General features: G+C 48.7%; 2 protein-coding genes across 2 annotated transcripts in view; one reads left to right on the top strand and one right to left on the bottom strand.

The window, feature by feature from the left end:
- Positions 1-5,415, top strand: part of CUNH11orf16 (chromosome unknown C11orf16 homolog) — a 19,824-nt gene extending 14,409 nt beyond the window's left edge. Inside the window, exons 6-10 of the mRNA XM_018571144.1 lie at positions 39-713; positions 1,151-1,323; positions 1,676-1,848; positions 4,969-5,218; positions 5,311-5,415. Coding sequence (XP_018426646.1) covers positions 39-713; positions 1,151-1,323; positions 1,676-1,848; positions 4,969-5,218; positions 5,311-5,415 — 1,376 coding nt within the window. The remainder of the gene's footprint in view (positions 1-38; positions 714-1,150; positions 1,324-1,675; positions 1,849-4,968; positions 5,219-5,310) is intronic.
- A 1,756-nt stretch (positions 5,416-7,171) lies between these two features.
- The window catches only part of AKIP1 (A-kinase interacting protein 1), a 6,106-nt gene continuing 863 nt past the window's right edge, over positions 7,172-12,414 (bottom strand). Inside the window, exons 2-5 of the mRNA XM_018571143.1 lie at positions 12,156-12,324; positions 11,605-11,685; positions 10,143-10,268; positions 7,172-7,393 (exon numbers count right to left, since the gene is read on the bottom strand). Of these exons, the coding sequence (XP_018426645.1) occupies positions 7,214-7,393; positions 10,143-10,268; positions 11,605-11,685; positions 12,156-12,311 (543 nt within the window). The 5' untranslated portion in view covers positions 12,312-12,324 and the 3' untranslated portion in view covers positions 7,172-7,213. The remainder of the gene's footprint in view (positions 7,394-10,142; positions 10,269-11,604; positions 11,686-12,155; positions 12,325-12,414) is intronic.

Genomic DNA, 12,414 nt, shown 5'->3' with positions numbered 1-12,414 from the left:
TTTTCTAATTGATGTAAAATGACATTTATTTCGCGCAGTGACGGAGGACGAGGATCTGACCGTCTGTTTTTGGAATGGGAAGAAGGTGAGCGTCGCGCTGGGCGTGGCTTTGTGGATTTCACCGACGGTCCACCATAGGATCGTGGACGCACTTCATCGTCCAATCACTGGTCGCCAGCTCCCGGAGGCCGGCCCCCAGAGCACCACAACCTACGTCATCACCGACCGCTGCACCACAGTGCCCGTCCCCGTGTGCGCCACAGACCACCGCCACGGCTGGGGTCACCACCCCGTCCACCCGCACCTCACCCACCAACACTGCACCTGCTGCTGCTTCCCCAGACACCCGACCTGCACCTGCTGCTCCGACCCCAAGTGCCGGGACTGGTGGCCACTGACCCCGAGGACCGCCGTCTACGTCCAGCGAGGAAAGGAAACCGACAACCATGAAGAGTTATATTCCAGCACCGCAGCGAGGACAACGTCCCGGAACAACCGCGTCCGCCATTGGTCATCGTCCTCTGAGAGCGAGGGAGAAGATGAGGACACGGACGGGGAGACGTATCTGTCCAGGACCACCCGCAGCACAATGGTGGACAGCGCCGTCAACACGGATTCCAGTCTATGGGACGAGCCGAGATCGGACGCCGGTGATCGGCCCGAGTGGAAGTATTGGAAGCGCGGCCAACCGGAACCCTTCTACCGGAAGCCGGGTACGTTCTACGGTCACCTACATTGTATCCTTCCGTTATAGAGTCACATGTAACACAACAATAGAGCAACTGATATCTGGGGAGCGGTGATGTCACTCCTCTATAATATACACCATATTGCCAGAAGTATTGGGACGCCTTTACACGCACATGAACTTTAATGGCATCCCAAGTCTTAGTCCGTAGGGTTCAGTATTGGGTTGGCTCCGCCCTTTGCCGCTATGACAGCTACGCCTCTTTTCTGCATGCCGAGGTGCCTCGTCCTATACACCGGGGGCCACGGAGGGGATTGGAGGACCTGAATCACATGATTTGGAGGGGGAGGGGCCCAATAATAAAATATATCTTATATCTGGAGGGCGGTGATGTCACTCCTGTATGATATCATATATTCCGGTATCCAGTTTGGAGAATGATATATATTATTTGTCTGTCAGGAATTATAAAGTCAAACAGCAGAAAGTCCCCAGAGAATTCCGGAGCCGGCGCGTCGGATGGTTTCGGGGCCACCAATCGGAGCGCCCTGTTTGAAACTATATCGGATTCACCAGCCCGGCGCCTCACGGTGAAAGACGTTTTGGTCCACGCGGATTTTGTCCCGTCTCACGCGGTGAATATAAAATGTGTATTGTGAAATCTGTAATATAAATCCCGATCTCTCATATCACATGACGTCATTTACATTTCTCTCCGCCTTCATGGGCGGGCCAAGCTGTCCAGGAAAAGTGACGGGGGATGGGACAAGGGAGTGCTTCTAATAGTCAGCATTTATTTCTATGGTTACATTGCTTGTTTTGGGGTCACATGATTGGGGACGGAGCCGGAGAAATATGTCACCCCGATAATACAAATATTTCCTAAAAGTTAGTATCTAGCCCTTTCCTCCCCAGCCTGAGTGTCCCTGGCCCCGCCCCTAAATATCTGGAGTTCTTCTGTAAAGTGACTACAAATTTCCTTCTCAGGAACCGTCGCGTCCCGTCGCCGAGCGCCTCGGGGAAACGGAAATCCGGAAACTGCGACTCCAGCACGCCATCCTCGAGAAGCAACAAGAGCAGAAAGAGCGACGGCGACAGCGGGAGCAGAAGAGGGAGGACGAGTCCGAGAAGAAGTACAACCAGAACCACGAGACGCAGAGGTACCGGCATCAGCGAGCGTCACACCAGACCTCATATCTAGCCTGCTCCGTCTGAAGGCACATCTATATACATTGTATCCCTCATCCAGTCCAGTCTATATACATTGTATCCTCCATCCAGTCCGGTCTATATACATTGTATCCTCCATCCAGTCCAGTCTATATACATTGTATCCTCCATCCAGTCCAGTCTATAAACATTGTATCCTTCATCCAGTCCGGTCTATATACATTGTATCCCTCATCCAGTCCAGTCTATATACATTGTATCCCTCATCCAGTCCAGTCTATATACATTGTATCCCTCATCCAGTCCAGTCTATATACATTGTATCCCTCATCCAGTCCAGTCTATATACATTGTATCCCTCATCCAGTCCAGTCTATATACATTGTATCCCTCATCCAGTCCAGTCTATATACATTGTATCCCTCATCCAGTCCAGTCTATATACATTGTATCCCTCATCCAGTCCAGTCTATATACATTGTATCCCTCATCCAGTCCAGTCTATATACATTGTATCCCTCATCCAGTCCAGTCTATATACATTGTATCCCTCATCCAGTCCAGTCTATATACATTGTATCCCTCATCCAGTCCAGTCTATATACATTGTATCCCTCATCCAGTCCAGTCTATATACATTGTATCCCTCATCCAGTCCAGTCTATATACATTGTATCCTCCATCCAGTCCAGTCTATATACATTGTATCCTCCATCCAGTCCAGTCTATATACATTGTATCCCTCATCCAGTCCAGTCTATATACATTGTATCCCTCATCCAGTCCAGTCTATATACATTGTATCCTCCATCCAGTCCAGTCTATATACATTGTATCCTCCATCCAGTCCAGTCTATATACATTGTATCCTCCATCCAGTCCAGTCTATATACATTGTATCCTCCATCCAGTCCAGTCTATATACATTGTATCCTTCATCCAGTCCAGTCTATATACATTGTATCCTCCATCCAGTCCAGTCTATATACATTGTATTCTCCATCCAGTCCAGTCTATATACATTGTATCCTCCATCCAGTCCAGTCTATATACATTGTATCCTCCATCCAGTCCAGTCTATATACATTGTATCCTCCATCCAGTCCAGTCTATATACATTGTATCCTTCATCCAGTCCAGTCTATATACATTGTATCCTCCATCCAGTCCAGTCTATATACATTGTATCCTCCATCCAGTCCAGTCTATATACATTGTATCCTCCATCCAGTCCAGTCTATATACATTGTATCCCTCATCCAGTCCAGTCTATATAAATTGTATTCTCCATCCAGTCCAGTCTATATACATTGTATCCTCCATCCAGTCCAGTCTATATACATTGTATCCTTCATCCAGCCCAGTCTATATACATTGTATCCTCCATCCAGTCCAGTCTATATACATTGTATCTTCCATCCAGTCCAGTCTATATACATTGTATCCTTCATCCAGTCCAGTCTATATACATTGTATCTTCCATCCAGTCCAGTCTATATACATTGTATCCCTCATCCACTCCAGTCTATATACATTGTATTCCTCATTCAGTCCAGTCTATATACATTGTATTCTCCATCCAGTCCAGTCTATATACATTGTATCCTCCATCCAGTCCAGTCTATATACATTGTATCCCTCATCCAGTCCAGTCTATATACATTGTATCCCTCATCCAGTCCAGTCTATATACATTGTATCCTCCATCCAGTCCAGTCTATATACATTGTATCCTCCATCCAGTCCAGTCTATATACATTGTATCCCTCATCCAGTCCAGTCTATATACATTGTATCCCTCATCCAGTCCAGTCTATATACATTGTATCCTCCATCCAGTCCAGTCTATATACATTGTATCCTCCATCCAGTCCAGTCTATATACATTGTATCCTCCATCCAGTCCAGTCTATATACATTGTATCCTCCATCCAGTCCAGTCTATATACATTGTATCCTCCATCCAGTCCAGTCTATATACATTGTATCCTCCATCCAGTCCAGTCTATATACATTGTATCCTCCATCCAGTCCAGTCTATATACATTGTATCCTCCATCCAGTCCAGTCTATATACATTGTATCCTCCATCCAGTCCAGTCTATATACATTGTATCCTCCATCCAGTCCAGTCTATATACATTGTATCCTCCATCCAGTCCAGTCTATATACATTGTATCCTCCATCCAGTCCAGTCTATATACATTGTATCCTCCATCCAGTCCAGTCTATATACATTGTATCCTCCATCCAGTCCAGTCTATATACATTGTATCCTCCATCCAGTCCAGTCTATATACATTGTATCCTCCATCCAGTCCAGTCTATATACATTGTATCCTCCATCCAGTCCAGTCTATATACATTGTATCCTCCATCCAGTCCAGTCTATATACATTGTATCCTCCATCCAGTCCAGTCTATATACATTGTATCCTCCATCCAGTCCAGTCTATATACATTGTATCCTCCATCCAGTCCAGTCTATATACATTGTATCCTCCATCCAGTCCAGTCTATATACATTGTATCCTCCATCCAGTCCAGTCTATATACATTGTATCCTCCATCCAGTCCAGTCTATATACATTGTATCCTCCATCCAGTCCAGTCTATATACATTGTATCCTCCATCCAGTCCAGTCTATATACATTGTATCTTCCATCCAGTCCGGTCTATATACATTGTATCCTCCATCCAGTCCAGTCTATATACATTGTATTCTTCATCCAGTCCGGTCTATATACATTGTATCCCTCATCCAGTCCAGTCTATATACATTGTATCCCTCATCCAGTCCAGTCTATATACATTGTATCCTCCATCCAGTCCAGTCTATATACATTGTATTCTCCATCCAGTCCAGTCTATATCCATTGTATCCTCCATCCAGTCCAGTCTATATACATTGTATCTTCCATCCAGTCCGGTCTATATACATTGTATCCCTCATCCAGTCCAGTCTATATACATTGTATCTTCCATCCAGTCCGGTCTATATACATTGTATCCCTCATCCAGTCCGGTCCGGGGGGGGGGCGGGGTTAGTGCAGGATGAAACTTTCCAATCTTTCCCGATGACAAACGTTAATAGAAAGGTTTGTGCAGGAAGAAGTCTGAGCTGCGTCTGCAGAACGAGGAGCAGAAAGTGAAGGAGCGAGAGACGAGGAATATCACCAATATGAAAGCCAAGATGGCAGCCAGCGAGGAGCGCAAAGAGCGTAACCGGACTGTCGCCGCGGAGGACAAGAAGAGAGAACAGCGAAGACTCGAGCACCTGCGCAACGTACGAGAGAAGATCGACCGGAGAGAGTACGAGAAGTGCGCGGCGAGCGAACAGAACGAGATCAAACATCTGGTGAGTGCGCAATTCTCACAGCATCCGGAATGTGTGTAATATATACTGTATGTAACGGTCACGTCTGTCCCTGCACCAGAAGAGCTTCACAGGCTGCCCAGCAGCGGAGGACGGAGAATCATTACAGAGAAGTTGCAGGGAAGGTTTTCCAGTCTGAACGCGGAGGAGGTCGGCGGGTTCTGGACCCGGAAACATAGAATTCCATTTCAAAATCAGATTTTCAGTATTTAATAGATTTGTAAGCAAATTCCAAAGTTCCGGATCAGGTTTTTTTCTCCCTCCTCTGGATCGGCCGGGAGATCTGCAGATGAAATTCCCGTCCAGCCTCTCAAATCACCGAGCTTCCCCCCCGCACTCCGAGCCGATCCCTCCAATTATAATGAAGTATCGGAATCAGTTTCATGATAAATGTTTTTTCACAGCAAACAGATTTCAGACGTTTTTTATAGTGTCTCCTTTCCACAACATAGAAGTGATTTTCTTATGGCACTCCTAAATCTGACCTCCATCCCCCCCTTCAGTCTTCTCTCTGACCTCCGTCCTACCCTTCAGTCTTCTATCTGACCTCCGTCCTTCCCTTCAGTCTTCTATCTGACCTCCATCCCCCCCTTCAGTCTTCTTTCTGACCTCCGTCCTCCCCTTCAGTCTTCTATCTGACCTCCGTCCTTCCCTTCAGTCTTCTATCTGACCTCCATCCCCCCCTTCAGTCTTCTTTCTGACCTCCGTCCCCCCCTTCAGTCTTCTATCTGACCTCCGTCCTCCCCTTCAGTCTTCTATCTGACCTCCGTCCTTCCCTTCAGTCTTCTATCTGACCTCCGTCCTCCCCTCCAGTCTTCTATCTGACCTCCATCCCCCCCTTCAGTCTTCTATCTGACCTCCGTCCTTCCCTTCAGTCTTCTATCTGACCTCCATTGTACACAGTTGTATCGGCTCCTCTCCTCTGATATCACAATGTGCATTAGAAGCTGCAGCAAGTCAGATAGAGCTCCGCCTCCTTTCCTGGCTGGAGGACGTCTAGCAACTTCTAAGCACTTTCCTCCCCAGCCTGACTGTCCCTGGCCCCGCCCCTTTCATTCATTGGATTTCAGTTCTTTCAATCATGCAGGTCTACATGTGGGCGTTACCTAGGGTGGTCTGCTGTTTTCAGGAAGCCCCTCCCACCAGCTATGACCTGCCTCCATTGCATAGAGAAGCACAGAGATCCAGGGATGACATTTCTGGGTCTAAAATAAAGCGTGTCATGAACATGGTAAAGTTTTAGTTAAAATGTAATTAGCATGTTGATGATGTGGGAAGGGATAAAAGAATGGAACATACAAGGCAGGTAGAAGGTTAAATGACAAGGACAATGATGTCACCAGTGGCGCCCTCTGCTGTCCTGCACAATGATTTACACCGCTACTAATACCATCCCAATCCTCTGCTATAAACATTCGTTGTTGCCCTGTGTGGTGGCAGAGAACCCTGCGGGGTAAGAAGCAACACTGCAGGGTGGCGGATTGTGATAATGAGAAGGATGGAGATGGGGGGGCATTCCTCATGGGGGGTCTCGGCCTTTCGGTATTCACATGGACCCATTGTTTTCACTTTTACTAAAAGAAACGGAGATGAGATTAAAGTATACAATGTTTATTTTAAATATAAGAAATATAAATCTTTACAAAGTCATTGATACAAGAATGTCATCGGGGCGCCCTCTGCTGTCCTGCAGCATGAATGACACCCTCGCACTAATATAATCCCAAACTTCTACTAAAAACATTCATCCCCCGACTGCAAAATCTTCACAAAGTCAGCCCCCCCAGAAGATCCATGAGGAGGATTACAGACATTAAGTGCAGACACTGATTGTCAGGTGCATAGAGCAGACAAAGGTCCCGATTCACACGTAAGGCATGCTAAAGTGGTCTGTCAGACAGTATTCGGCCCAGTGCAGCAATTTGGTGATCACACACTGCGGAGAGTTCCGGTGAGGGGGGTGTCAGCAGATTCCGGCTAGACGTGAAAGGTTAAGTCAACGCTCTGCCCGGGTGTGATGTTCACAATACGAGTCTTTGCCGGACAGTCCGGGGAGCCGGCAGATATGCTGTACGTTCCAGGGGCCACCTCAATGTAGACGTCCCGGGGGTCTGTCTTCTTCATGCCGGAGTGCAGCGGGTGAGCGGACTGCGAGCTCTGAGGAGTGCAATACATACAGCGCAACATCACCGACATGATTACCGCGTCTCTCTTATATTCATCCATCCAAAGCAAAAACATTCTGTGTAATGATTCCATCATGTCAACACTTTGTAATGTTTTATCAGTTTGTGGCTACTGTCTGGAATTCTTAATTCACAACTCTGGCCTCCCCTTCAGTCTTCAATCTGACCTCCGTCCTCCCCTTCAGTCTTCTATCTGACCTCCGTCCTCCCCTTCAGTCTTCTATCTGACCTCCGTCCTCCCCTTCAGTCTTCTATCTGACCTCCGTCCTCCCCTTCAGTCTTCTATCTGACCTCCGTCCTCCCCTTCAGTCTTCTATCTGACCTCCGTCCTCCCCTTCAGTCTTCTATCTGACCTCCGTCCTCCCCTTCAGTCTTCTATCTGACCTCCGTCCTCCCCTTCAGTCTTCTATCTGACCTCCGTCCTCCCCTTCAGTCTTCTATCTGACCTCCGTCCTCCCCTTCAGTCTTCTATCTGACCTCCGTCCTCCCCTTCAGTCTTCTATCTGACCTCCGTCCTCCCCTTCAGTCTTCTATCTGACCTCCGTCCTCCCCTTCAGTCTTCTATCTGACCTCCGTCCTCCCCTTCAGTCTTCTATCTGACCTCCGTCCTCCCCTTCAGTCTTCTATCTGACCTCCGTCCTCCCCTTCAGTCTTCTATCTGACCTCCGTCCTCCCCTTCAGTCTTCTATCTGACCTCCGTCCTCCCCTTCAGTCTTCTATCTGACCTCCGTCCTCCCCTTCAGTCTTCTATCTGACCTCCGTCCTCCCCTTCAGTCTTCTATCTGACCTCCGTCCTCCCCTTCAGTCTTCTATCTGACCTCCGTCCTCCCCTTCAGTCTTCTATCTGACCTCCGTCCTCCCCTTCAGTCTTCTATCTGACCTCCGTCCTCCCCTTCAGTCTTCTATCTGACCTCCGTCCTCCCCTTCAGTCTTCTATCTGACCTCCGTCCTCCCCTTCAGTCTTCTATCTGACCTCCGTCCTCCCCTTCAGTCTTCTATCTGACCTCCGTCCTCCCCTTCAGTCTTCTATCTGACCTCCGTCCTCCCCTTCAGTCTTCTATCTGACCTCCGTCCTCCCCTTCAGTCTTCTATCTGACCTCCGTCCTCCCCTTCAGTCTTCTATCTGACCTCCGTCCTCCCCTTCAGTCTTCTATCTGACCTCCGTCCTCCCCTTCAGTCTTCTATCTGACCTCCGTCCTCCCCTTCAGTCTTCTATCTGACCTCCGTCCTCCCCTTCAGTCTTCTATCTGACCTCCGTCCTCCCCTTCAGTCTTCTATCTGACCTCCGTCCTCCCCTTCAGTCTTCTATCTGACCTCCGTCCTTCCCTTCAGTCTGACCTCCATCCTCACCTTCAGTCTGACCTCCCTCCTCCCCTTCATTCTTCTATCTGACCTCCGTCCTCCCCTTCAGTGTTCTATCTGACCTCCGTCCCCCCCTTCAGTCTTCTATCTGACCTCCATTGTACACAGTGGTCCCGGCTCCTCCCCTCTTTCTCTGATGTCACTGCACACTGGGAGCTTCTCACAATGTTCATTAGAAGCTGCAGCACATCAGATAGAGCCCGCCTCATTTCCTGGCTGACTGTGCCTGGCCCCGCCTCTTTCATTCATTGGATTTCAGCTCTTTCAATCATGGATACTCAACACGTGGGCCTTACCTAGGGCGGTCTGTAGGTAATGTCTTAAAAAAATATATTAAAGGAGAACTATGGGGTTAAATCTTTTCCCCTTAGTTCTCCTTAAGGTAATGGGAGGAAACAAACTCCCGTCACCCTAGGCTCAGTATATAGGGAGCTACAGCTCGCGGTATACTGAGACGCCGCAGCTGAATCGGATCCCGACAATTGTGCCGGGATCCGCCCAGCTGCGTGAGTGACAGCTGGCTCTGCCTATCTAGAGGCAGAGCCAGCTGTACCCGCCCCCTCCCCCGTCCGTTCCGCCAGTCAGCGCTGGAGGATCGGAGCGGGGAGGGGGGAATCCAGCCCCTCCCCCTGTCACGGCAGAGAGCCGTGACAGGATCGAGAGGGGGGCGAACGCCGGGATGTGTTCTCTCACCTTCCGATCTACTGAGCCGACCTGTGACAGTCTCATTGTCACAGGTCGGCTAGAACTATGAGGTGAGTGAAAAGCCCCCCCCCAAGCCGCTCATAGTTCTCCTTTAACTGACATCAAATGCAGATTGAGGCTTTTCTCTGATCTCCAGAAGAATTTAGTATAATAGATACAAAAGTAACAATGTTACTTTGTGTCTCTCTATCTCCCTCTGATCAATGTTTATATACAATGTTACTTTGTATCTCTCCGACAGGCAGTTCGTTTTTTGATGCAAGGAACTTCTACAGCTTTTGCATTTACACAGCAACAAGTGCAGAAGTACAAGTTATATTACACATGCCCTGTGTACATCAATGACACGCTCAGTGTTCAAATTGGGGTAACCCCTTATTAGCCCCTAGTTTACCCTAATCATCTCCATCTTCTCCCAATAACTTATTTTCCAGCTGATATTTTTTTTCCAACCATTTTGTTGTAAAATGTATTTTTGATGTAATATTTCCTGGATTCCTGTGTCTCTTATTGGATTCTTAGCCACCGACAGCAAGAAATCATTCTCCATCTACACCACCTCAGTGAGGGGGAAGGACCTGGACTCCTATGTACAGCTGTCAGTCTCTCTGCACTGGAAACTTTCCAGCTCATCAGCTGTGACACTCGGAGACCGCACTGCTCACCAGGCGCGATTCCAGCCTCTGCGCCGCTCTCGGGGGTCTTCTGCGGTGAAATCGGCCAATGTGCTGCTTTTCTTGCTCGTTAATCCCCCGTGGTGGTATACAGCTGTGATAAGCCTGAATGATAAATAATAATGACATCATATGAGACAACACAGACGTGACAATTCAGTGACACCACACCGCCCTCTGCTGATGAATGCTGGTAATGCAGAACGATATTATAGGGGATACATAATGGGGGACATTTATCGGAATCGTGACACGAGACCCCTCTCTGCTGATGAATACTCATACTGCAGTGATATAGGAGGCTCCGTATTATATTATAGGGGATACATATTGGGGGACTTTTATCAATTTAGTGACATGGGGCTGCCCTCTGCTGACACTTACTGGTACTGCAGCACTATTTCACTAGAATACACATGGTTTCCAGATACTGGGTTAAAGTGAGCACCTTATGATCAAACTGACCCTAAAGGTGCACAGCAGGCCCCTTTTAGCGGCACATCTAACCTTTCAGGTAACTGATCACCCAACATAAGGCTGCAATAGCTTTTTGACATACCAAAACATCCCCCCCCCCCCTCCATAATCCCACAATGCCATATTGAGTGCCTAAAGGACCAATTGCCAGGACCCAACACGGCCCCATGTTTGTCATATACCAATACTGACATTAGAGGATCTCCAGGGGGTGCAGCAGTATGAGGTGCGGGTGCTAGAGCACCCTCAGGGGTAGGATACGGCACTGGGGGGTATGTGTGGTGCAGCGGAACGCGTAGATTGTATTTCTTTGACATGAAACAGGTGAGATTTAATGTAAATGGGGGGGAAGTGGGGGGGAGGAGTGGTGTGTGTTGGGGGGGATTGGGGGGGTGCAGAGCTCTTTTTCTTGCTCATTTAGTAACAAATCATCCAGAAACATTTCAGGAATCTTCGTCAGGCTGAGATTACAGATCAATGATGAAGAAACGGTGAATAACGAGGCCGATACAAAGTAACAAGACATCGGCCCGGTCCGGGTGGTGACCACATCAATGCTCTGAAACACACTGAGGTTTATTGGATTAATGTTGTCACCATGGGGGAAGGGATCCCAATTTTGATTTGTATTTGTTGCTTTAAAGTGGAAGTAGAACCCCCCAATTTAACGTCCCCCAAAGCGGTTGCTCGTATGGCCGGGCTGGCGTCAAGGTTGTCGTTGTGCAACCCGAATAGAGACCAAGATGTCGCCGTCCTCGGCTGGAAGGAATCGGAGGATTTAGTTCCTTTGTTGCAGATTCCTCTCGGTTGGCGCTGGGCGGAGATCGCCGCCGTTCTTTTTGGTGATTTATTTTGTTACTTTGTATCGGATTTCGTCATTTCCGGTTTCTTTCTGTAAATAGTCACACACGGTCCCTGTACTGACCCCGGGGAGGGGAGGTCATGTGACCAGCGGTGGGATTACCTTGCACTGTTCCGTGGTGCGACGCATAAAGTCCGACATGGTGGTAAAAGCTTCTTCTAAGGTGACCGAACTCCCATCATCCTGCGGAGACACAAAATACTCCGTACACATCCCGGAAGATTCCAGACTGTAAAGATCATCTGCTTCACAAGACTCCCTGCAGGATCTAGGCTATAGAGAGGACCCGGGTCACAATACTCCCTGCAGGATCCAGGCTATAGAGAGGACCCGGGTCACAATACTCCCTGCAGGATCCAGGCTATAGAGAGGACCCGGGTCACAATACTCCCTGCAGGATCTAGGCTATAGAGAGGACCCGGGTCACAATACTCCCTGCAGGATCCAGGCTATAGAGAGGACCCGGGTCACAATACTCCCTGCAGGATCCAGGCTATAGAGAGGACCCGGGTCACAATACTCCCTGCAGGATCCAGGCTATAGAGAGGACCCGGGTCACAATACTCCCTGCAGGATCTAGGCTATAGAGAGGACCCGGGTCACAAGACTCCCTCAGGTTCAGAATACACAGATTATCACATACTTGTACATACCTCAGAGTCCTCCGTCCCAGGTGGAGTCTGGACTCCCTCATGTCTGTGCCCGGCCCACCAGTCCACCTCCCTGCGCCTGGCTCTCTCCAGCACCTCTCTGGCCTGCTCAGAGGTCCTCCGCAGGGACTCTTCCATCCACCTGTACTGACCCTCCATCCACCATCATCTACTGAGACAAGCAAAGATCGGGCTGAGTGGAGGCGCCGACTACCCCCCCCCCCCACGCAGGCTGAGAGGGAGACAGAAGTATGAACAAACA

Source organism: Nanorana parkeri, unplaced genomic scaffold (assembly GCF_000935625.1).
Source record: "Nanorana parkeri isolate BGI_ZX_2015 unplaced genomic scaffold, ASM93562v1 scaffold1687, whole genome shotgun sequence".
In the NCBI taxonomy this organism is placed as follows: domain Eukaryota; kingdom Metazoa; phylum Chordata; class Amphibia; order Anura; family Dicroglossidae; genus Nanorana; species Nanorana parkeri.
This window is presented reverse-complemented; position numbering and strand designations above follow the sequence as displayed.